The 22679-nt window shown below is 39.1% G+C and overlaps 2 protein-coding genes across 4 annotated transcripts; both read right to left on the bottom strand.

The window, feature by feature from the left end:
- Window positions 1-260: 260 nt before the first annotated feature.
- Window positions 261-11794, bottom strand: lamp2 (lysosomal-associated membrane protein 2). Of its 3 annotated transcripts, none has more exons than XM_068591788.1 (9): window positions 11653-11794; window positions 9516-9631; window positions 8565-8775; window positions 8315-8476; window positions 7999-8231; window positions 7772-7879; window positions 7459-7513; window positions 7189-7359; window positions 261-1901 (listed from the first exon to the last, which is right to left on the bottom strand). In XM_068591788.1, exons 1-9 carry the CDS (start codon window positions 11696-11698, stop codon window positions 1759-1761), a joined length of 1245 nt encoding a protein of 414 aa, XP_068447889.1. In that variant the 5' UTR covers window positions 11699-11794; the 3' UTR covers window positions 261-1758. The 3 variants fall into 3 exon arrangements, with proteins under 3 accessions (XP_068447889.1, XP_068447890.1, XP_068447891.1); XM_068591789.1 differs by having other exon boundaries at window positions 1771-2904; XM_068591790.1 differs by lacking the exon at window positions 261-1901 and adding an exon at window positions 3091-5689.
- Window positions 11795-12035: 241 nt separating this feature from the next.
- Window positions 12036-22188, bottom strand: cul4b (cullin 4B). Its single transcript, XM_068591753.1, has 20 exons — window positions 21291-22188; window positions 20084-20199; window positions 19891-19995; window positions 19691-19759; window positions 19323-19396; window positions 19067-19229; window positions 18764-18853; window positions 17272-17354; window positions 17110-17177; window positions 16825-16943; window positions 16515-16707; window positions 16313-16417; window positions 16118-16228; window positions 15614-15699; window positions 14736-14843; window positions 14521-14634; window positions 14319-14424; window positions 14027-14199; window positions 13799-13951; window positions 12036-13222 (listed from the first exon to the last, which is right to left on the bottom strand). The coding sequence occupies exons 1-20, from the start codon at window positions 21751-21753 to the stop codon at window positions 13127-13129; spliced, it is 2595 nt and encodes an 864-aa protein (XP_068447854.1). The 5' UTR covers window positions 21754-22188; the 3' UTR covers window positions 12036-13126.
- Between the last annotated feature and the right edge of the window lie 491 nt (window positions 22189-22679).

The raw sequence follows: 22679 nt of genomic DNA, 5'->3' as shown, positions 1-22679 counted from the left end.
TTATGAAACATAAAATATATCTTTATTGGTTGTAAAAATAAAAACAATCTACAGCCATCGTAGCTGCAGTGGGGATTTGAGCTAAATGCTAACATATCTTAGTTTGGCATATTAGCTAAAGTGAATGGCATTAGTCACTGCAGATATATGGTGATGAGGATGACTTTGGTTGTAAAGTGGGAGGTTATAACCTTCTACTTTACAACCTCGGTCATCATGAGGAGGACATGAATGGCTGGGGCAGCGGGTGTGTTTTTACTCAATTTATTCAGAAGTGCAGGCACCGTTTGGGGTAAAGGGAAGAGTAACGACACTTGTGAATCTTTCTAACATGAGTTTCATAATGGTAGAATACATACAATAAATATTTCAACCACACCTAACAACAAGAAAGGAAAGCCAATGCCAACAAAACACAGATTAACAGTTCATTAAGTTGTAAAAACTGGACTTCAGCCTTCATCAACTGCTGTGACTTCTGTGTAAAATTGCATAACTGCATGAATAAATGCTTGTGATAGCTGGAGTGGGAGTCATGCCTCTGGTTATAAAAAAGCATGCCTTAGATCAAAGTTGAACAGACGTTAAGAGCAATCACAGTTCACCGAGCCACGTGAGCGTTTAGTTTTGAACCGTTAACCTTTGAATTCAGCTCGGTCACGAGACTCAATCTTCTGGGAACTTCACAGTAAAAGTCGAGCCGTTAAAAGAATGACAGTGATACAAAACAAGAACCAAACTTTATTTAATTTGTTCCCCACTTGTGTTAAACAAGCTCATCATATCACATTCTTCCTCAGATGGAGCCAAGCTTCAAGCGAGCAACTCGGAGGTGCACAACAGAAAGGCACGAAACTGTCGGAGGGGAACGATCGAATGAACAGAATTGAGGGTCGTGGAAATGAAATGTCGGGTCTTAAATATTACCAATGATTTTACTGTACTGTCACATGAAGGAAGAAATGAATGTACATGCAACCACATTTGATCCCGGTGACGAAATTGTTAAACTTTTGAGAAAACAAGGGTACAACACTATCATCGATTAACCAAACACTGAAATGTAAATCTTTTAAGAGAAGTGTACATTTCAAGAAAATAAATCTTCTCAATGATGGTGAAAGAAACATGAAACATTCCCCAAAAAACGAAAATAAACTGGTCCCAATGCTGGTAAAGTGTCGTAGTTAGTGTCCCTTTCATTGAACAACAATTTATTGACTAAAAGTGCAAAAGGGAGTGTTTCCTTTAGGCATAATTTATGTTACATGAAGGTTAATACAACGCAAGGACATCGGCGCCTGGGATGGAACAGTGGAGCTTGCTCGTTACATTCACGTCATCAAAAATCAATGTCAGTCATTCTATACAAGAGAGTAATTTACACATATACTATTATACAGCACAGAAAGCGAGAGGGGAAAAGGCCTCTCTGGGGAGGGAGGAGGTCGGCGGCTACTCACAGCCAAAAATGTAATTTTCAAAACATGCAATCTACAATCAAACGATGCAATATTGATCATAAATGTTTTGGTACTCGATTTAGTCATTGGCATTAAAGCAAAAACAAAAAAGGAAACCGTTGGAGGGTAGGATAAATTCTAAACTGTGTACGAGAAATAAGCTAAAGGTTATTTTTAGGTAAACAGAAATTAGCAGGAAATTTGGGATGCTTTCGATGCACTGACGGGAAGGGAAGGTGTTTTTAGAGCCGTGAGGGTTGAAAAGGGCGCGAGAGGCAGAAGCAGCAGGGTTGGATTATACAGACTGGTAGCCAGTACGACTCTTCCTCCGACCAATCAGGTAAGAGATAAGCACAAGGATGATTAGGAAGCTGAGCGCCACGCCCACTGCAATGGGCACCAAAAAGCTCAAATCAGAGTCCAGGAAGCATTCTTCAGCTGACAGACCGACGGAAAGAGAGACAGACAGACAGCAGGTTAGTGGTTTTAGTCAGCGTAAAACATTACTCGGAAAAGGATTTGAGATGTTTACAGTCCACAGAGGGTTAGAGAAAAGAGACAGAGCAGCAAGAACAGATATCAGAACCTACAGAAACTTTGAGATCAGAAGAACGGGTTATCAACTGTTCCAAAGACACAAAAAGGAAATCACTCAAGTGGTTGTTACTTATTGGTGTTTGTGAACATTAACGTCATGCAGGATGAGTAAAATAAATTCTTCAAGAAATAGTCAAGATTGTGGGAAATGTGCAAAAAGTCAGTTCAATGCATTTTTCTGAAGCGTCACAAACACCCCAAATATATTCTTTATATTATCAGACTTTGATCCATTTAGTCAAATAGCAAAAATTGAAAAGTCTAAAAAGGTTTTATCAAATTATTTTAACCTCATTCAAGTCTCACTGTTGGAATACAGAAAACACCAAATGTGGCTGAATGGAAAAGTCACATTTTTCTTTTGTCGCATGAGAATCTTACAGAGTTGATGAAAAACCTCAAACATCAGGATACTTGGAAACGGTGTTAAGTAGCTTACACTACTGGTTCTGTACGTATGAAACAAATAAGATCGAACAGTCGTTTAGATAAGCTAATCGGCTACAGCTTCATACTAAAGGAGAGTGGTTCAAATATTCTTGCACATTTCCCAAAATATCAAATGATTGCTTTATGAAAACAGTCAGCACTAAACACTACATGGAAATGTCAACACAACAATTTGAGAATTTTTAGTCAAAATGTAGCAATTCACTGACTATTCTTTGAAGAGTGTTAAGATCTAAACGAGGAAAGGTTCATTATAAAGACTCGTAGCTGGAGGCCATGTTTCTCTTTCTCCCGATGAAGTAGGCCAGCAGAACGATAAGAATGAGAACAAGCAGGGAAACTCCGACAGCTATGGGAACAATGAAGTTCTCCGCATCAGCCTGGCAATCCTCAGCTAGATGGGGGTGAAGAGAGCAGAGAGGTGAATGTCTTAGAGAAGAAGCGTTAAAGTAAAAAATATTAATGGTTAAAGGCATAAACGGCTGAAAGAAAGGCATAGCCTGCCTACTGACTTTAAGAAGCCCCCACAAGTATTGAAAGCAGCAACGGTTTTGAACAAGAATAAACATTTACTCAGGTGTCCAGGGCAGAAACACATTTTTATTTCCATGAATCTTAAAAGACTAAAAAGCTCCACAGTCTGTCAGACAATTTGAAATCCAATGTTTTATAGTGAACAGCGTGAGCGAATGGAGACAAAATCCTCTATTCACATGACACACATGTTAATTTATCTTGATCAAGATGGTCTTGCACCACAAATTCCCTTGACTGAATGGTGTGTGCAACGTTCTCAAAACAGTGAAGGGGAACCAACCTAAAAGGTTTCTGAGGCGTAATTAGCGAGTTATTGAATGAACAATAAGAGAAATGTATCATTAAGCAAGGCACAGCCGTCATGATGATAAACCTGTTAAAATTATTTATTGAGAACAAGGAGATTAAGGTTGAGAAAAACAAATATCTATACCAGTGCTGCAAAACCCATCTTTATAATGAAGGCAACTGAGATTGTACAAAGCTGAAATATACAAAACCACAACAATAAGCAAATAATAAAGCTCATATTTGATCTATTTATTAACACATGCAAAATATCCTGGGAAAGTCAATTCTGTAAGCAACTTAATCCTCATATTCAATGCAGTTTGCTGCCTGCTTGTCTCCAGTCTTGAATAGTAAAGTATAATAGTACACAACACTAATTGAGCAACAATACACAGCAACTACTAAGTGTAACATTGGTTTCTATTATTTCAGAAATACACCTTCTGGTGCTTTACTCTATACCTGATACTGCATCCCCTCCCTGCACTATTTCCCTGACTTAAAAGCGTAAAAACCTGCTTTTAGCTTCTTACCACATGAAAACAGTTTTGTCTGTTTCACATGACTAATCGTTTCTTGTAACCAAAATCTAACAACAGGTTTGGGGTTGTTTGTTCATTACAACAAACACAAATCAAAACACGCAAGATGGGCTTTCAAAAAAGAGTTTGTGCTTTATTTCTGAGAGCTAGATGAGAACATCACTAACACTCAAACAAACATGATGGAACATGATAAGTGAGCCTGAGAGGTGAACAAGCTCAGCTTTCCCCACCATTTCTACTTCATAAGAGCCATCTCTGGACTGAAGCTTCATATCAAACAGAACATTCAGATCAAACTCTCAGCGAGAAAGCAAATAACTGGAGACCAAATGTCAAACAAGTGTATTAAACTCTTCATGAATAAATACATGTTTCTATAGTTTCTAGTTGTTCATGCAACGTTTCCAAGGGCTTTAACGCCCTCTGGAGCTCAGGCCAAGCCCACACACAGGTGAGACAATGTAACAGCACCCTCAACAAAATCCATTCAAAGAGCGCCTTAGTGCATTTATATGTAAATATTCTCATAAAAAGGGAACATATACTGAACAAAACTCTCCCTTTTCTAAACCTAATGCCAAAACTGGTTGTTTGAGAAAAAAAAAAAACAGTTGATGTTTGTCTCATCAGATTTATTCTGTCCGTGTGCAAATGTAAGAGACCTTTTGAAAATAGCCCACATTTTACACCCATTGTACAGCAGGAAAGGCACAGGTGTGATTAATGACACTAACGATGTACCGTTACACCTAAATGTCAACGAGACCTCGTTAATGTCCTCAGTTACACCTGGACTCACTGCTCGATACCGAAACGTCCTCCAAAAGAAAAGGTTTATTTATCTTTCAACAACAAACACTTTGATGTCACATTCTAAATATGATTTGAGCCACATAATCAGACACCAATGTTTCTCCTGCTCTACAGGAGAAAACATGGGCAAAGCACTACTTTCCAAGTAGAATAGACTTTCATCCCTGTAACTTGCCCCCAAGAAAAAAAAGAACAAAAGCTGAAAGCTGCTGATAATTACTGTTCTTTTATAATGTAAATAATTATGTGGATGAACTGTCAAACCATAATGAAAGTAAAAAAAAGTGCACAAAGATTAAACGGTGACAAGTGGAAACAAAAAGGGAATGTCTGCAGAGCAAGTGCATGATCCTACAGCAACAGATTTTCAGTGAAACACATCTCCTAAGAATGAAAGTCCAGAGGCTTTTGTACTTGTAGAAGTGTACTGTACATGTGAATGAACTCTTTATATTGTATTGAAAGTCACCTTTCATGTGATTATAATTACAAGTTTCTGTGGATGTTGAACTTGCTCATCAACAAAAAACACAATGAAAAAAAAGGGAAGACAAGACATCCAGAAAAAAATAAACAGACATTGGGGGTAGACAAGTTTGGTCCTTAAAACCCTCCATCTGTATACAGGAGTTTACTCCTTGTTATAGTTTCATTAAAAACTTGAGCATGTCATGTCTCATAATGACCATTAACTTCAATAACGCATCGCATGTTTTTTTTTCTCCAGAGACTTTAGTTTAGATTTTGGCTGTTGATAATGTTTTTCAAGTTTTTTGCCAATTAAATAATTGCACATGAAACCCAAGGACCAGTCTTGGGAACCCCCGTGACATTGATTGCAAACTGGATTGATTTAAAGGGTCTGATATCCAACATAAGTCTTTTTTCGACCAATCACGTAAGCAATTACTACAATGAGAATCAAGCCGGCCAGAGCAGCGCCAACAATGATTGGGATTAAGATGTTGGTGTCATCCAGTGAACATTCATGGGCTGCAGATAAAAAGAGAGTTATGTCAACAGGTGGAACATTGATTTTCTGATTAACAACAGCAGGAACGCAGATTATTTGCCATCAGCTGTAGCAAAAACTTTTCTGTACTTTAAAGCAGTCACATAACACTGTGCTCATTTGAATGGACACCTTTGGCATGATAGCTGATGGTAGACGCACCGGATACAAATGAAGACATGCTGGAAGAAGTCATTTCTGTGTGAATTTACAAGTGATCATGAAGATGTAAATTAGCCCGGGATGGACTTGATTAGAAATATGATTGTCTCTTTCTAGGATTCTAACCAGTGGATTAAAACACCGACAAGGAGTCCCGAGCAAAAAACCTGAGGGGGGCCCAAAATATTGTCGATTGATTTTGTTATTTTTAAGTACTATATACTTTCGCATGGCAAAAATGTTGAGAACAGGGGTGTCACAATACTCCTTATCCATGATTCAATTTGACTTTCGATTCTACGGTCACAAGCCAAAGAAACATATTCCACATTGTGGACAGGAAAGAAATAAAGTATGCCATTGTTAGGCCATGGAGTCTTGATTAGTAGATCAACAGATAATACAATTATTCTCTAAAAAGATGGGCTTCATTGTCTCAAGTGTGATATCGCCACCATATCCATTTTTGGAATGCAGTACACTCAAAAAATATTGTCATTGTAACAGCAATAACTTTTTTCACCAGTAAATTTGGCACAGACTGTACACAAAAACAAAAAGAAGAGCCATTAGATGGCAGAAGGGTACTTTTCAACAACAGCTTGAGTATCTTCACCTGCAAAAAGCCGCCGATAAGCGGCACTGTGTCGTCTTTGAGGCGATTTCATTGGTCACAATCAAAAGTTCAATTTAATCAATTGCTGATTTAAAATCAAAATCGTGACACCCCTCGTTGAGGACCATTACTTTTAAATGTGTATAATCAAAACCCGTCCATTTGGTTGTTTGGATCATTTGAAGTAAAACAGCACTACTTATTACTAAGGCTAGGTGGCAGTAGCCCGTGACCATGTCAGTGCTATCGATCACTGTAACATTTTACATTTTGAAATGTAGTGCAAAGTTTCAGATTTAACGGTAAATTGCACATTAGCTTTTTTTTTTTTTTTTTTAAATAACCAGACTCTCACATCTGTGCAAACCAAAAGTGATTGTCAATTGTGGTTACAGTCTTATCAAATAAACATGTTTATACTTTGAGACCTATGAAGCTGATTTTTTTTTTCCCTTGGGAAATTTTAATTGTATTAAAAACATTATTTGATAATATTATCAAACATGAAATAAACTTAGAACTAAGTAATACTGCGCTGGAACAAACCAACAATATAATTTATAGTGTTGCTTCAAACACACAAATATCATCTTGCTCTTGACACCCAAAGGGTCATCAGCCTCCAGACTCTAAACATGAAACACTTTAGTCAGGGTCTGATCTGCAGAGTCCATTTTATAAATACTTTAAATAAAAACCTACCTGTACTGAAAACACCCTTCTTGACTCCAAAAGGTTGCACTTGAAGGTAGAAGGTGTAGAGGGTGAGCTGGCTGGTGATGGTGTAGTTCTGCTCCTTGTTGCACATGTAGGAGCTGCCGACAGCCGCCTCCCACAGACTGAGGTTGGTGTTCACTTCAGAAAATGGCACACCTTGTAATAAACACAAATATAAAATAAAAAATACTGGACATTAGCTTGCTTCTCAGTGTGGTTCCTGGTCTTTATATGAGATAGGATCCTTCTAATTACCAGCACTTGTCTTTCCGGTGATGTTCAGAGCATGGAGGCGGAATTTCTTTGTGTCCTGTCAAGACCAAAAAAACTCTATCAATTTTATTAACAAACGAAACTCCCCCATCCAGAATACAACAAACATTTCCATTCTCTTTTTTTCAGGGACGAGAACATTTCACATTTGTGTTGCATCCATTCTACATGATGTCATCAAATATCTTTTTTTATCCATATGAATATGTTAATTCCTGCTTAAAATGATCTTAAAATCCTATTGCTAGCCTTTGAACACTGAGAAAATGTGACGAGGGTGGTTCATCAAACTTACATTGGCGAAAGTGAACGTGATTGTCATTGTGTTGGACGTCAACACCAACTGACTGCTGTTGACTCCGCATGAGCCAGAGACTGTTGTCCCGTTGGGCTCAAAGTTCATCTTGGGACATTAAAAGGAAGAGACGGGAATAAAATCAGCATAAGGACGATGGAAGACTATCCATTTATAATCTGTAAAACAAAGATTGCAACATTATAATTCTGCGTTGATGAACATACCTCCACGCTCTTCAAATTGATACGCAGGCCAAAGTTGGCTATCAGACAGGCTGTGCTGTTTTCATCAGGCTTAATGCTGTACTTCCCAGCTGTGGGTGTGGGCAGGGTGGGTGTCGGGGGGGTGGTGGGAGGAGGGGCAGTGGAAGTGTTTGTGGCAGGAGTTGTAGGGGCAGTAGTGACATTAGTGGTTGGGGCAACCGTGGTTGAGGGCACGTCAGCAGCACAAGAAGTAACTGTGGGACAGAATAGACAATGAATGTAAAGAGAACAGGCAAGAAATGTTGCAGGCAGGATAAGACGCCGCATTTGCACTTACTGTTTTCACTTTTGCTGTTGTTACTGACAAAAGCCTGTATGAGCACGTCCCACAGCGTCTGATTGACTGAGTCAGCCTCCAGCGTCTCTTTACTCCTGCATGAGTAGCAAGTGTCCACGTCTACAATTGTGATTTGAGGCTTCGCAATGACAGTTGCGGTGTCTAAAACAAATTCAAAAACACATCGACATCAGTAAAAGACCTTTCTTTCAAATGTGTTTTTGTTTGTACTTTGAGGTGCAGAAGTTACCATTAACTACAGAATTAGGGAAGACGGTTGTATCACTGAGGTTGTAGGAAAAGGTTATGATGTCAGCCTGGTACTGTTTTCCATTGCTGGTAAAGTTCACGCTCCAGGAGTGTCCTTCACCAAAATTGAGCTTCAACGTTGAGCTTGTGTTGTCACAAGTACTTCCATGTGTTGTGACTTCAGCAGGAAGTTCAAAATTTGCCATTTTACTCTGAAAGAGAGCAGAGTGTAAACACATTAAAACGTCATTATACAAGTATAAAGTCAAATTGTTTAAAAGCTAATTTCACAAATCTGGAGCAGAAACACTGATCTTGAACAGGTCATGCAAGTCATGCAAAAGCCTCTGCCATTGTCTGTACCATACTTTATTTTTCTTCTATTGTGCTTGACGAAAAACAATAACTAACAAATGCTATACTATAAATGAATAAATATAAAATCAACATTCTGTTTCTCTGCATCTGTCAAAGTTATGAGCAGCTTCTCGCTCCTAAAGCATCTTCCCTGGAAACATGGCATTAACACTATTCTAATAGGCCACGGTCTGATATGACAGATCCATTATTTATAAACACAGATGACGAAATGTCTTAAAATGTCAATACACTTGAAGTTGCTTTCTCTAGACAGGAACACAGAGGACATAACAATCACGGGATATGGATCAGGAAACTCACTAAGTCGAATGCTGAATAGTCAAAATATATTTTCTTTGTAGTGTTTCCTGCCATTTCCTTTCCCTTTCCATGATATTTTTTTTTCCACAAGAGTTGTCAGATAGCGTTTTATTACTGTCACAACTGGGTTTTAGTGATCGTTTTTATTCTTAGCTGTGGTGTGTGTGGCTAACGTTATTTAGATATAGGATATTGTGTAGCCTGATGTACTAAATATATTAAACACAGTTGGTCATAGGAGAGGCTCTTGTGACTAAGACCAGACACTCACCTTGTTTTCAGCTACTTCATAGTCGACTGAGAAGTTGACCATCAGATTGGCATAGATGCATATGTTGTTGTCTTTGTCTTTGACAGTCACCTCAGTGCCAAGTGACAGCTGGAACACTGAAAAAAACAACGGTAAAATTACTCTATTATCCCTTTTCTTATTAAATATTTGTCCAGTTGGAAATTATTAGATTCCTGTCTTCACAAAAAAGTACTTGCGAAAAGTGTTGTTATTTTCATTGTTTTGCTTTTGTCTGAGTAGCTTAATGCTGCTCACTGACATTATTGAAGGGGTAGGCGTGTCTCACTGTTCACTGGTTTTTCAACAGGCACGTATTCGGGTAATTTTCACCCAACATTAGTGATAGCAGAGATTCGGGATGGGTTTTAACATTGAAGGGAGACTTTTCCTACACAGAACAAAGCTCACAAAAACAAGTTCATGGTTCCATTATTTATCATTTTAATCATGTTTTATTGATGATTCCCAAATTTCTCACCCAATTTTGAGCCTTTTTTAAAAGGTCCCCTCATGATACCTGTTTATCGTTTTATGAGAAGTTCCATAGGGTAAAATAAAAGAAGAGTACTTCAATTTGCCTTGTATTTGTAATATATAATAATCACATGACCCCAGGTTCACTGAACAACACAAACACACTCTTGTAATATTTTAAATGACAGTACACAAAATTACACAAAATTAATTCAACAAGTAAGCGATTCATCAAGTAAAAATGCAGCCATATAACAAAGGCCGGTACCTTTCTACAGGCTTTGAGAAGTTGTTTACAATTAACAGAAGGAAGGCCAAGGTCCACTCAAATTTGCAATACACGGTATGTCATCAATTTAACAGCTGCTGCCATCTCATTATTTAATTTACAAAGCACCCAACTTAAACTCACACCGATGTTTGTAATCTTACTATAACAAATATATTCAGTTTTTGTTACATTGAGTGATGCTGTTTAAGGGAGCATTACTTTTTGTTGCATGTGATAATGTAGCTACAATAAAACATTCACAGAGAAAACATAACCGAAAGCCTTCATACGATTGAAAAACTTGGATCACAAAATATGTCTTTATGTATGAGGAAAACGACTAACTAAATTTATATCCAAAATATAGCATTTGTGCCAAACAGACGTTGGTTAACAAACACAGTTGATCAAGGAACAGCTAGCATGAATGTAGCATTAGCTAATATCAACAGAAGACTTGACACCGGATTCCTCATTTAAAACGATCATCTCAAATTAAAGTACTGTAATGGCGGTTTCAGTGTTCGGTGTACTGCGTTGGAGACATAAAATATTAATTCAGTCAAACGACCGCTGTACAGTTGCTAACTGGGTTAGGTTAGCTAGTTTGCTAACTAGCTACGTCACAGAACGTTAGCTGTTTTCCGGTGTCACGTGCTAACCGGCGCTAACCGACTGTAAGCTACAAACGTAGATAAATGTTAATGGTTACGATTGTACCAGAACATAAATTGTGAATGTGTTTTATCATCGTGACGAACTGGGTTTCAGTTCTCGTTTTAACCGGGGTGTGTGTGTGTGACTAACGTTGTTTAGACTCAAGAGGGTTTCATCATTAACTCAAACTTGAGTTTCAAAACAAGTAGCGTTAGCTATTATCTAGGTTAACGATTTAAGTCAACAGCCAACATCAACCAACACGTTAAGGCAGTGCGACCGTAAAGCTTTACAGTTACTGGTCGTTAAACTTTGGCCTGCACGGTACAAAACGGTGGAGAAAATGTAGCTTCTTGAGCTGCATATGACGACTTAACGGGGTTCGTGTTAATGTTGTTGACGTAGGTAACAATTGGTTATCAAGCTTCATGCGCTAAAGCTAGTTAAACATCACGACTCCAGCGAACAAGGCCCGCCTTGTAAAATCCCCCTCAGACCACAGTTTCGTCTAAACAATTAAACACCGTAGTGTTATACGTTTCATACACCGTCAGGGCAGCAGTTAGCCCGAGCCCAGGAGCACCAGGCCCGTCGCGTCCCATAAGTTTATCGTTAATCGCGTCACTTCGCAGAAACAGATTTTTTCTTCCTTCCTTTCTTTCTTTTTTTTTTGCATTTGATTATTTAAAGACGAAATGATGGGATGATACATACCGATTGCAAAGGCGAGGCATAAAACAACTGAAGCATATCGATACATGATGGCTCGATGTCTTTTGGAGTGTCAGCCACAGGAGAAATGATGAATAACCCGATAGTAACGCTCAGTCAGCGGTGTTTGGTCCGGAGCTCTGCCGCCGACTGTACCAGGAAATAGAAGTCATATGACAGGGACGGTCTCAAACCAGAAGGTGGGCGGCTCTCGCCCTTTTACAGTTTATTATTGTACTGTATGCATTTTTATTTGAAGCCTCATGAGAATGTGAATGTTTTCTGGCTTCCTTGTGGCTTCAGACAAAAAAAACAACAACTAATCTACGTTCATGCTAGAGTTAGAGATGTATGATCGAAATCTATAATAAATAAAATAAAAAACCTGATTGAAACAGTTGTTTTAATCTGAAGCAACAATTCTAACAGACTCATACAAACAATGGCATGTCTAATCAATCATATTTTCCCTCATGTGTTGAGGCAATCCACTCCCGTCACCCCCACAATCCATCAAGGCCTGCAAGCCCCACAAGGACACATAGGAAAAAATATAGTGTGTATGTGGTATGACACCAGGGAAGATGGGGCTTCTGATGTCATTGTGCTTTTAGTATACTTTCTAAGGGTGAACAAAAAGCCTAAAAAGCAGTTGACTGTCAGACGAGATCATTTAAAATTTCACTTTTGTGAAGTATGTACAAAAACGTACAAAGACAGAACAAATGAGAACCCAAATGCATATTCTTGTCCAACTGAAGTGTTTTAGCAGCTTGAGTTCACCGTATAACAAAAGAAGTGCTCCTTTTTTTTTTCTTTTCTTTTTTTTAAGCACAAACTCAGCTTTGAATGCCTTGTATGTTCATGATCACAGCTTTATCAGGCCTTAAAAATGGTAAAAACTTTGCTGCAGGTTCACACATTTGACACAAATCTTCCCCAAATTGTTAATTCCCTACTATAAATGTTAGTCCAACAGTCCCACACTTGACACTGACCGAAGAAACAAGCATCAGTTTAATTTTTTGATCCTTTTGTTTCTCCATTCAGAGCTTTGTTAAGTGTGTCAGCAACAAAATGACAAAAAGTGACTTGATAACAAAGAGCATGTTGATTAAACTATGGACAAAGAAACATCTAAGTTTGAAAATAAATATTTTTCATCTCCATTTTAAAAAAAAAGAAAAAAGAAGAGCAAATTGAAACAACATCTTTGTGTCTTCTTTGTGTGTCCATGGTAGCCCAACTCTCTCAGAGGTTCTGAGAAATATGGACAATATTCTCTTTTCGATGGGCATGCAGTCCACAGGATCACAAGACCCCTGACAAAAATCTTGTGGAGCAGTATCCATTCACTTGTCGGTCGCTGGGTTGATGATAATGGTTAACATCCATTGGAGCAAAAATATTTAGAGACCGATCACCTCAGCCTGAATGGACCATCTTTATCTCTTTTTCTTAGTCACTTTTTCTTTCTCTAAGCCACGTAGTTGTACTGGTTGGGGTTCTCCTTGTCACGCTCCATATAGTCCCTGTCAATAAGAGACTCTATCCTCTTCTTTAAGTCAGCAGGCTGTGAGGGTAGAGGACAGACAGGAGGCAGAGGTTAACACACAAAGCACATGCCAACATTTCTGGTTATTTTTATACTTTGAAGTGAGAGTCAATCACAGTGAAAAGTAGATTCATGCCATGTCCCATTCCCAGAGCACTATGTCCAAGTTACCAAGGCGTAACTTACTAAATGTACTTTACTAAGTCTTTTTTTATACAAGACAGTTTAGCGCCTATCCTGTTTGCTTTTGTCTAAAATCAACTTTTATTCAACACCGACAGACCTGTCAGCTAATGGGGGGCAGTAGCTTATTGGTTATAAAATAACACTCAAACGGGCAGTACTTTCAGATTCATTTTTGTAGATTTCATACAATATAGCATCGAAGAATGCAGGTACAGACGTAGTTGTCGCCCTTTAAGTAACATGAAATAGGATATTAAAAATTCCAAATATATGTCGAAGTAAATTTAGAAAAAGTGTAAACAGGATGAAGCAAACTGATTTGGAAAAGTGACAACAGACTTTGATGGTGACAGAATATAACCACATATAAATCAATGAAATAAAGCAATTCAGTGTTGTGTTAATCACCTTGACAGGGAATTTGAGTTGGTTGTACACTTCAGACATCAAGAGATTATGGGTCAGAGTCTTCCTCATCTTCATGATCCGCACGATGGCAGCGTCAATCTGATACTGACGATCCTGAAAGACCCTTTCCGTGGTACTAGCTTGCTCCTCCACCTGCGAGAAAAGAATTAGTTGAAATAATTCACCAAAACATTTAGACAAGGAAACTTCTTCAAGATAATATTATACCGTCTCTTTCATCTGGATCTGGTTTATTTTGATCCTGAAGAGCTTGTGTTTGAAGTCGTCATTGCAAGAAAACTTGTCCCCATCCTCCACATCTTTGCTTTTTGGGATTTTGGTGAGGACGCGTGCTTTTCCACAAGCTAGTGACTGCAGAGTCCGGCGCAGTTCACTGTCCTCTGTAAACCAAACAGGCACAGTGTTTTAGATCAGTGCTGCTGTTTAATGAGTGCTTGACAACCCAGGTTTTCTTCCTCAAAAGGTTCTGCCGTCCAAACCTTAATGTAATCACACAGACCTATTCCTGTTGCCAGTTTGATCTCCTCCAAGGTGAACTCCTCTCCTTCGTTAAACATCAGCAGCACAAGTGTTTGGAAAAGTGACACCTGCAGCTCCTTCTTGCCCTTTTGTAACAAGAAGAAAAAGTACCAAAGAACACATTTAACATTGTGCTGTATTCAGTGGAAACACGCAAGAAAATTGTCTTCGTAGTCATCTACCTCTTTATATTCAGCTTTTAAGACACAATGGCCAAGTGTTGATTGCCACTGCAGCTTCCTGCCGCTGTGTTTGCCCAGGTAGAAGGTTTTGAAGATCTCCTGCAGTCGCACCATCTGGACGAAGATAGCAGAGGCGTTACAAAGCAACACTCGGTAGATTTATTGCATGGTGGGTTGTAAAAACACATTTGTTTCTATATTTGCACAGAACCAACCTCAGGAGGCAGGTGAACTTCCATCGGGACATAGGTTGGCCAGTAGCCCATCGTCAGGATGTTCACCGTCAGCTCAATGTTACCAGGAATGTTTTGGCACTGCATATGCTACAGAAATGCAAATGACACACGTGATATCCACCTGCCATCATTCTTCATTTGCTTTAGGTTATCTGTCATGTCATTTCAGGTGTCAGCGAGATGATGAAATATCATCCATGAAGCACAGTCTGAGTAATAAATTCATGAGTTTGAAGGCTTTTTTTGATTCATAGTGGTGTGTAATAATATGGGAAGGGATTTTACGACTCTAGAAACTTCACTTTCCTATGTTACAACAATAGTAAACTTATGAGTGGAAATACGTCATTTCTGCTGCAAAGAAATCTACCAGATAGAGATGAAAAGATTAATCGAATTTACAATAACATTTTATGTAAACATAAACTTTCCCTTGTCCCAGCTTCTCCCAGGTAAAGATTAGCAGCCGTATTGAAGACATTTGAGGAAGTCACCTCGGGCTTCGTAAAATTACGATTTTTCAACATTTCTGAACAAAATTAATTCAACAAGTAAGCGATTCATCAAGATAATAATTGATAAAAATATTAATTAATCTTTTGTTGCATCCCTAATAAGAATTCAATCGCTCATAGCCGCCTCTTGCCAGATGGTGTTCCTGCAGCGTTTGAGCCAGGTTCAATGATTCTGCATTTTTAATCTGCAGCCCTCTGTATCGGGATCCCTACTGTGTCAACACAGAGGGCACATTGAAATGAACAAGGGAACTGCATTTTTCACGCAGTGCTTCTTCTTACGCCAAAAATAAAATTCACATGCATCTTTGTATCAATTGAACCTACTGTTGACGTTCTGACCTGTTTGAACTGCACCATGATGTCTTTAGAAAGCTCCATATCCTTGAACATCCCCTCCAGTTTGCTGGTGAACGCTGCTCCACATTCTGAGGAAACAACAAAGGTCAATGTGTATTAACGGTGGGGTATTGGTACTGGTATTGGCAATAACCGTGGTATATTAGGAAATTAAATATTGAAATCATGTTAGTATTACACATAGGATAATATTGTGTAAACAAGCCAGTGCTTCTTTCCAATCTTGCTTTTTGTACATAAATGATGGCAGACTCCCTCTCCTAAACTATTTTTAATTTGCTAAAAAAGAGACAAAACCCCAAAAACTAAATCAAAGATTAATTTGGATGATAGCCGTTTCATCATTAATATGTTGTTGTGAATTCTTTTGGGCACGGCCATAACAATCTGGTATCGTGACAGACCAAATTTAAGGGTTAATATACCCTTTTGATAATTTATTTCAGTGTTTTAAAAAAAAGTGACACTTTCAAGGATTACGCTCACCATGTTTCAGCTTTGACAACATTGATTTTTCAGCATCCACAGAGGCGCTTTTACCAACCAGCAACCTCTTGGCCAGATCCTTTTTGTAAAAGGCCTCAAAAACATCTTTTCCTAAAATGACAACACATTGTTATATTAAGAACAGAAAGGGGGGTGTGGTTTCTAAACTGAAAGCAATGAGATAGTAAATATTACCATAGATGAATCTAAAGATTATCATTATCTTATCCAGCATCTTCTCCAGCTCTTCATCGGTTGCTTCTTTGTTTCCTGCCCTTAGCTTTGAATCCACATGTTTTGCTGTAAATGAAAGTGTATTCATGGCAGATTGTGATTACTTGCACTTTTATATTAGCTGACGGTGCAGCAAGTATCAATGCGGGAAATGCTCACTGACCTATGAGCTCTGCGGGTTTATTTGGCCGTTTATTGATGAATGTTTCGAAAGCCTCCTTCATGGCGTTGACAAACTTCTCGTTCTTCATGAAGCAGATGTCGATGACGTGATCCACCTTGTCCTTGAAGTCCAGCAACTCTTGCACCATCGTCTTATCTTTTTCTGGATTGATTACGATTGTGCTTCCAAAAGCCTAGTTTGTCAAGACATCGGAAAACAACAGTTGGCAACAGAATATGCAAAACCCTCAGCTCAGCACCTTCATCATGCATCACCTTCAGACATTGTGTCACCGCTGACGCCGTCATACCTTTATGTACTCTATCCAGTGCTGCAGGAGAACCTGAACGCCACCTCGCACTCGACTGAAGAGCTGATAGAGAAGACACAGATCCTGAATTCTGTTCTCATCCAGCAGGTGAGTCAACCCTGGAAGATCCCAACGACAGAAAGTCAGGGGTCAGAATTCAAGCCGCTTTTATCTCAAGACTTGAGTGAGTCGTCAGGCAGGCGGCACAGTTAGATATCTGATACGTTCTACACATGTACTTAGTGCTGTAAAGGGACTCATGTATAAGTATATACTGTTGCGTACCTTTTTGCAGAGTAGCTGTGAGATGTTCACCCAGCAACTGCTTCTCCACAGTAGCAATGAGCGGTTTTCTGAGTGGGGAAAAAAACATAAAAAGATTAAAAAAAAAAAAAACTCAGGTAACCGTTTTAAACAGCAAACTGAAAACTACAGTCGATCACTCACTGTGTACTCTGGTCTAAATATGTGATGACTCTGTCAGCCTCCTCTTCTAATCGCTTGTTGACATGATGGAGATATTCTGGTACCTACAAAAAAAACAAATGGGGGGGAAAGCATATTGTGATCTCTTAATATGAACTATTTATAGTTGATTTTATAAACTGTCGCGCTGTTAACAAATAAGACAACATTTTATATGTGCCTTAAGAGCTTTTTCTCCGATACAGCTGAATTTTAAATAACGCTAGTTAAAACGTGCTTCACATAGAGCAGCAATTTAAAATAGACAATAATACAATCAATAAGGGACTTATAGATCACGAAAGACATTGTCTGAACCAGGATCAAATAGATAAAATAAATTCAATTTAAAAAAAAAATAGAGACAATCAAGCAAATAAACTTGAATTCAGGGTTAGCGACACCAAAATCCCCAAAGTCAGACTAAGATACAGTATATACTCAGCTGCCTGTTTGCCAGGTACAAATTACTACAACTAATGAAGTCGAATGAAATAGCCGATGATTCAACTGTATGAGGATGCAGTTTGTGGTGCGGTGTAACTGCATTTCATTATACAGAGAGATGTCCCCGTTATGTATCCTCTCCGCATTAATACAAATGGAATCGACATCTTTCGAAAACAGTTCCCACAAAAACTGAACGTTAGAATGATTATTAAGGTCGGACTTGTTGCAGGACTATTTGCAGTTTTATTTAAGTGTACCTAATAAACTGGCAACTGAGTGTAAAAACCTGGACAGGAATCAGAGCAGCCTTTAAAATCACAACCACCTGGGAGAGAAATAAGGCCCCATCATTAAATGCAGGAATACCGTAAGGAGAAGTGCTATTTAAACCATTTAAGATTCAGTAAATGTTTTTTATCACAGTTTTCTTCTTGAAGAATGTTCTACTTTTCTAAAATAAAGTTGCAGTAAGTCAAACAATCTGATTGTGAAAAAGAGATTTAAAAGATGTCACTAACTCAACTGGCTTTATTTCCTTGATTAAACTAATATCAGGTACATTAATTCAAATAAATATATTTTACTTTCCCGTTTGCAAACTAAATGTTTTCATTATATGTAGGAAAACATCAAACTCTGAGCTGAGACAACAGAGAGTGAAAATGTGTCTCAATCCAATGCGTCAGAAAGTAAACGAAGCTGCTTGAAAAGCAAAGGTTTTTCAGCTGAGATAAAGAAAACCTTTACTCAAAACGCACCATTTATTGTGCGTCATAGCACTCTGGTTGATGTGCTGCTGTTTTTTGTTCTTTTGTGGTGGATTTCATGTTATGCTTGAGTTGCTTTTGTTTCACAAAACAGTGAGTCCTTTCTGTTTTGAAATGTTACAAGTTTCGTATGCATAAATATTAAAATTGTCACTGAACAGAACATAGAGCATGCAATCAGACGGCTTATCATTAACCAGGTATTCCCTGAAATAAGAAACAGAGTTGGCCCAGATTATGAGGGCCACATAAATCACCTCTCTCTCCTGCATCAGCCTCTGTCCCTCTGCAGCATACAGCCGATTGGTTTCCTCCAAAAAGCGTTGCTCAAAGGAGTCCTGATAAATCTGTTGGCGACGGAGAGAACGCAGGTTTCATTAAGGCAATTTGTCAAGAAGAAGCTGACAACTCATCAAACCCCGGAGCGGGTGATGATCCCAAACAACACAGCTGCAGGAGCCACACTCTCCTTGTAGCAGGACCAAGATACAGGCTTTCAGAAACAGATTTACACCAGGACCGTTGTTAAAGCAAGAATAAAACAGCCCATGGTCGGTTACCTGCAGGTCAGAGAGCATGCTCAGCAGGCTCCTCAGCAGACTGCGGTCTATCGCCTCTCCGTTTCGTTCCCTCTCAACGAGCAGCAGAATCCCGTCGATGGTTTTACTCTGGACCTTAAGGTCACTGATGATGTAGAACCTGAACAGCTCCAGACCCATGTCCCTGCAGAACAGAGCAGCTGGTTCAAACACCCGCTTTGAAAACAGAAATCAACCTCACACTACTGCAGAACAGCTGATGTCAAGGTTCACTCACCAGATTGATGGCAGCATTGAATTTTGTAAAACATAGGTGCGGTCCAAAAACAAAAATATACTCCTAACCATGATCTGCGAAACAATGACAAACAATGCGTAAGAAAACAGCACTGATGGACGTAGCCGTTCGTTTTTGTGTGACTTCACACATAAAGATCAGTTTACTTGTCACAAAGTCAGTCAGTCTGTGAAAACAGTTGTTTGACGTCTTTCTGTGGCGACTTTATGGAAGTGCAATACGATATCAGTGAAATAACCATTTAAACATGACTATCAATAACAAACAAATCGTATGGAAAGGGGGATTATGTTAACGCTTTCAAGGGATGTGACAACGACCACTTGACTTAAAGTTATCAAACATACCATTTGTCTGCAGTGATCTTGCCAGCACTTGTCAATTTTCTTTAGGAAAAGCACACTGTCCAGGGCATCCGTAGGAACAGCGTTAAGGATTATTTTTTTTTTACTGCAACACGACTGCGGGATAAACACTGAGCTATACAAACAAGGAAAGTAAAGATCCACAGATAGAAATTGAAGATGAGTAGAAACTGTAAAGGATATTCTCTGAATTGATTAATTTGTGCCTTGATGTGGTCTTCACACACGGCCCTCAGCTGCTTATAAAGCTTGGCAGATATCTTATGGGAGCACAGGTTCTCTACTGCCTGTGGGGACAAAAGAAAGCGTCAAAAGGGACATTTCTTCTATTTGTACGTCGCTTCCTCTGGGAGGTCGACAGGTCTGTCGTGGTACCTGATAGAGCTCCTCGAGATTGTACTTGATTGAAGTGCTGTTCTGTATGGCCTCCACCGCCTCCTTCAGCTTCTGCCAGGTCTCCTGCGTGTAGTTCTCAGGTAATTTAGGCTTTTCTGTGTGCAGAACAAAGAACACAAAGAGCGGTAAACTTAAATCAGGCCCATTGGCTCATGATACTGTTTATGACTTTCTAAATTATGGCTGGATGATAGTGAAATCTAATATCTTGTGTTATGACTGTTATTTTGATATTTTATGAGATTTTGGTTACGATAATATAAAACGGTATGAACACAGCTCTGTTCTGTAATATGTTTATCACCGATAAGAATTAGTCATCTCTTGATATCCATCTATACAACTCGAGTCATACGTCTCCTCTCTGCATCTGGTAACTGCAGACTATTGTACAAGTACACACACACTGTGCCTGTTGCACCACTTAAATGAAATGAAGTGCAAACTGCCTTCAAAGCAGTTTTATTATGGTTTTAAATTGTTTCAATTGACTATTTGTTTTTGATCGATGGTCATTGTATCTTGTATGCCGGTAGTCAGACACACAAGGTTTCTTGTTCTCAAGTCTCTTCTGGAGATGCATCAACAAATAGTTTAAACAGTTTAAACGTGGATGAAATCAACAATATCTCAATATAACATTACACATAAAGGAATTTCGCAGTTTCCCTTATATTGCTAAATTAGAGATAAGGTAAGAATATCATTTATTATTGTCACAGCAGGGACATTTACAAAGATAATGGCCGTTTTATTGGTTATGAATAAGGCCCACTTTTTTGTGTCAAACAACTTAATTAGTTATTAATTATTTCCTGCTCAGAATCATTAATTTCAATAAAATATATGATTTTTTTTTTTAAATCACCAAGCCTCATTATTAAATCATATTAGCAACTCAAAAAAAAAAAGATTTTCTGAACTTTTTTCTTCTTCTGAACTCTCCTTAATTAACTGATCATTTATAAGAAACACTGAACTCTCCACTTCTTCTGACTGATCTGAGATGTCAGCAGCCTTCTTTGTTCTCGGACTCATCTGAGCTCATCATGGTTCAGTGTGTGAAATTGACCTGCAGCCTTCAGGACTGAGGAATAAGAGCAGCGGGTCCTCTGATGGACTAAATCGCATCAGTGGACGCCGTGAAGCTTGAACCACATCACCCTCCACCAGACCGTCTGCTAACCTTTGAAGTTCTTGATGACTAGTTTCTTGGCAGCGCCGGGTTTACTGTTGGAGAAGATGCCGGAGCCCGCGGGCTTCGTCAGCCCGTTCGCGTGGTGCCCGGCGCTACCGGCCAGGAACCCGGCTTTGCTTTTGTTATTGGAGCACGAAGCGGCGGCGGCGGCGGCAGCAGCCTCCTCGGCCATTTTCACATCCAGTCCAATGAAATCCACCGAATCCTCAAACCTCAACTTCTTCTGGATGTGCAGCGTAGTGGGAGACGAGGAGGAAGAGGAGGAATTCAGAGTCTTGGGAGGCGAAGACGAGATCGTGTCCGCGGCGTCTTCCCTCTCTGAGCCGTTTATTTTCCTCTTTTTCGGGGATGTGATGTTACCGCTGTCGGGTTTGACATCAGTAGCCGCGGGTCTAGCCTCCTGGGTTGGCGGTGGTGGGGGGTTAGGGGTAGATAAACCTGTTGGAAACATGAAAAAACGGGAATACTAATTCTTAACAGCCAGTCTTCTGATACCAAAACTTCCAGGCTCGCCGGGAGATGAGCACAGTGTCCGGGAGCTTTTAGCGGTGTATTTCTGAATGCGGACAGGTTCCCACCAGGCTTTTATCCGGTACAAAACAGATAATAAAGTGTGAACTACACAAATCCACTTGGAGCTAGCCTTGTCTCTTTCTTGTTATTGCTGGCAGGAGAAGAAAGATGGTTGGCTATTGCTTCCTCTTTTCGCCTCTCGTGTCCAACCGCGTTGTGCAGTAGTTTCAGCACGAGCGGTTAACTGAAGCGGCTGTTAGCGATAATTATTTACAGAATAAACGTGGCTACAGAAAGAAATAGGCTCACATTATACTAAAAAAGCTGCTGGTAAACACAGGGGGAAAGATTGCTTAGAAAAGCTCGTCGGTGACCCCACCGGAAGTACTTTGTACAAAAAGTACTTTTTGCCCAAGCGTGTTTTTTTTTATTATATACCAACTACAATGTTGTAACCGCTGCGGCCACAAGATGGCGCCATGCCATCACTATGAGCTGATGTCATTGTTTCATGGTCATCAAGTCACCAAACGTGAACGAATAGAGGAAGTTGCCTAGTTAGGTATGAATGGGAATTTGCTCTCTTGTGAATGTTTTCTCGTTTACACAGTAAAACTGAAATATAGTTATATAATATTAAAGATAAAGTGGGTTTAATAAAACGGCTTCTGGTATTGTTTCGTGCATTATCACTTTATAATTATTTACACTACCTGTGTATATTATATTTATACTATTTGTATTTATTATTGCACTTTGCAGTATGTTTGTATCTGGTCTTGTATCCTAATCTGCATTTGTTTTTATACCTTGTTGTTTGCACTTTATTTACATTTGTTCATTCTTTTGTTTTGCACTTGTACC

The sequence above is a fragment of the Clinocottus analis genome, unplaced genomic scaffold (assembly GCF_023055335.1).
Source record: "Clinocottus analis isolate CAN_PGR_092001 unplaced genomic scaffold, fCliAna1.0.p SCAF_10, whole genome shotgun sequence".
NCBI classification, from domain to species: Eukaryota; Metazoa; Chordata; class Actinopteri; order Perciformes; family Cottidae; genus Clinocottus; species Clinocottus analis.
This window is presented reverse-complemented; position numbering and strand designations above follow the sequence as displayed.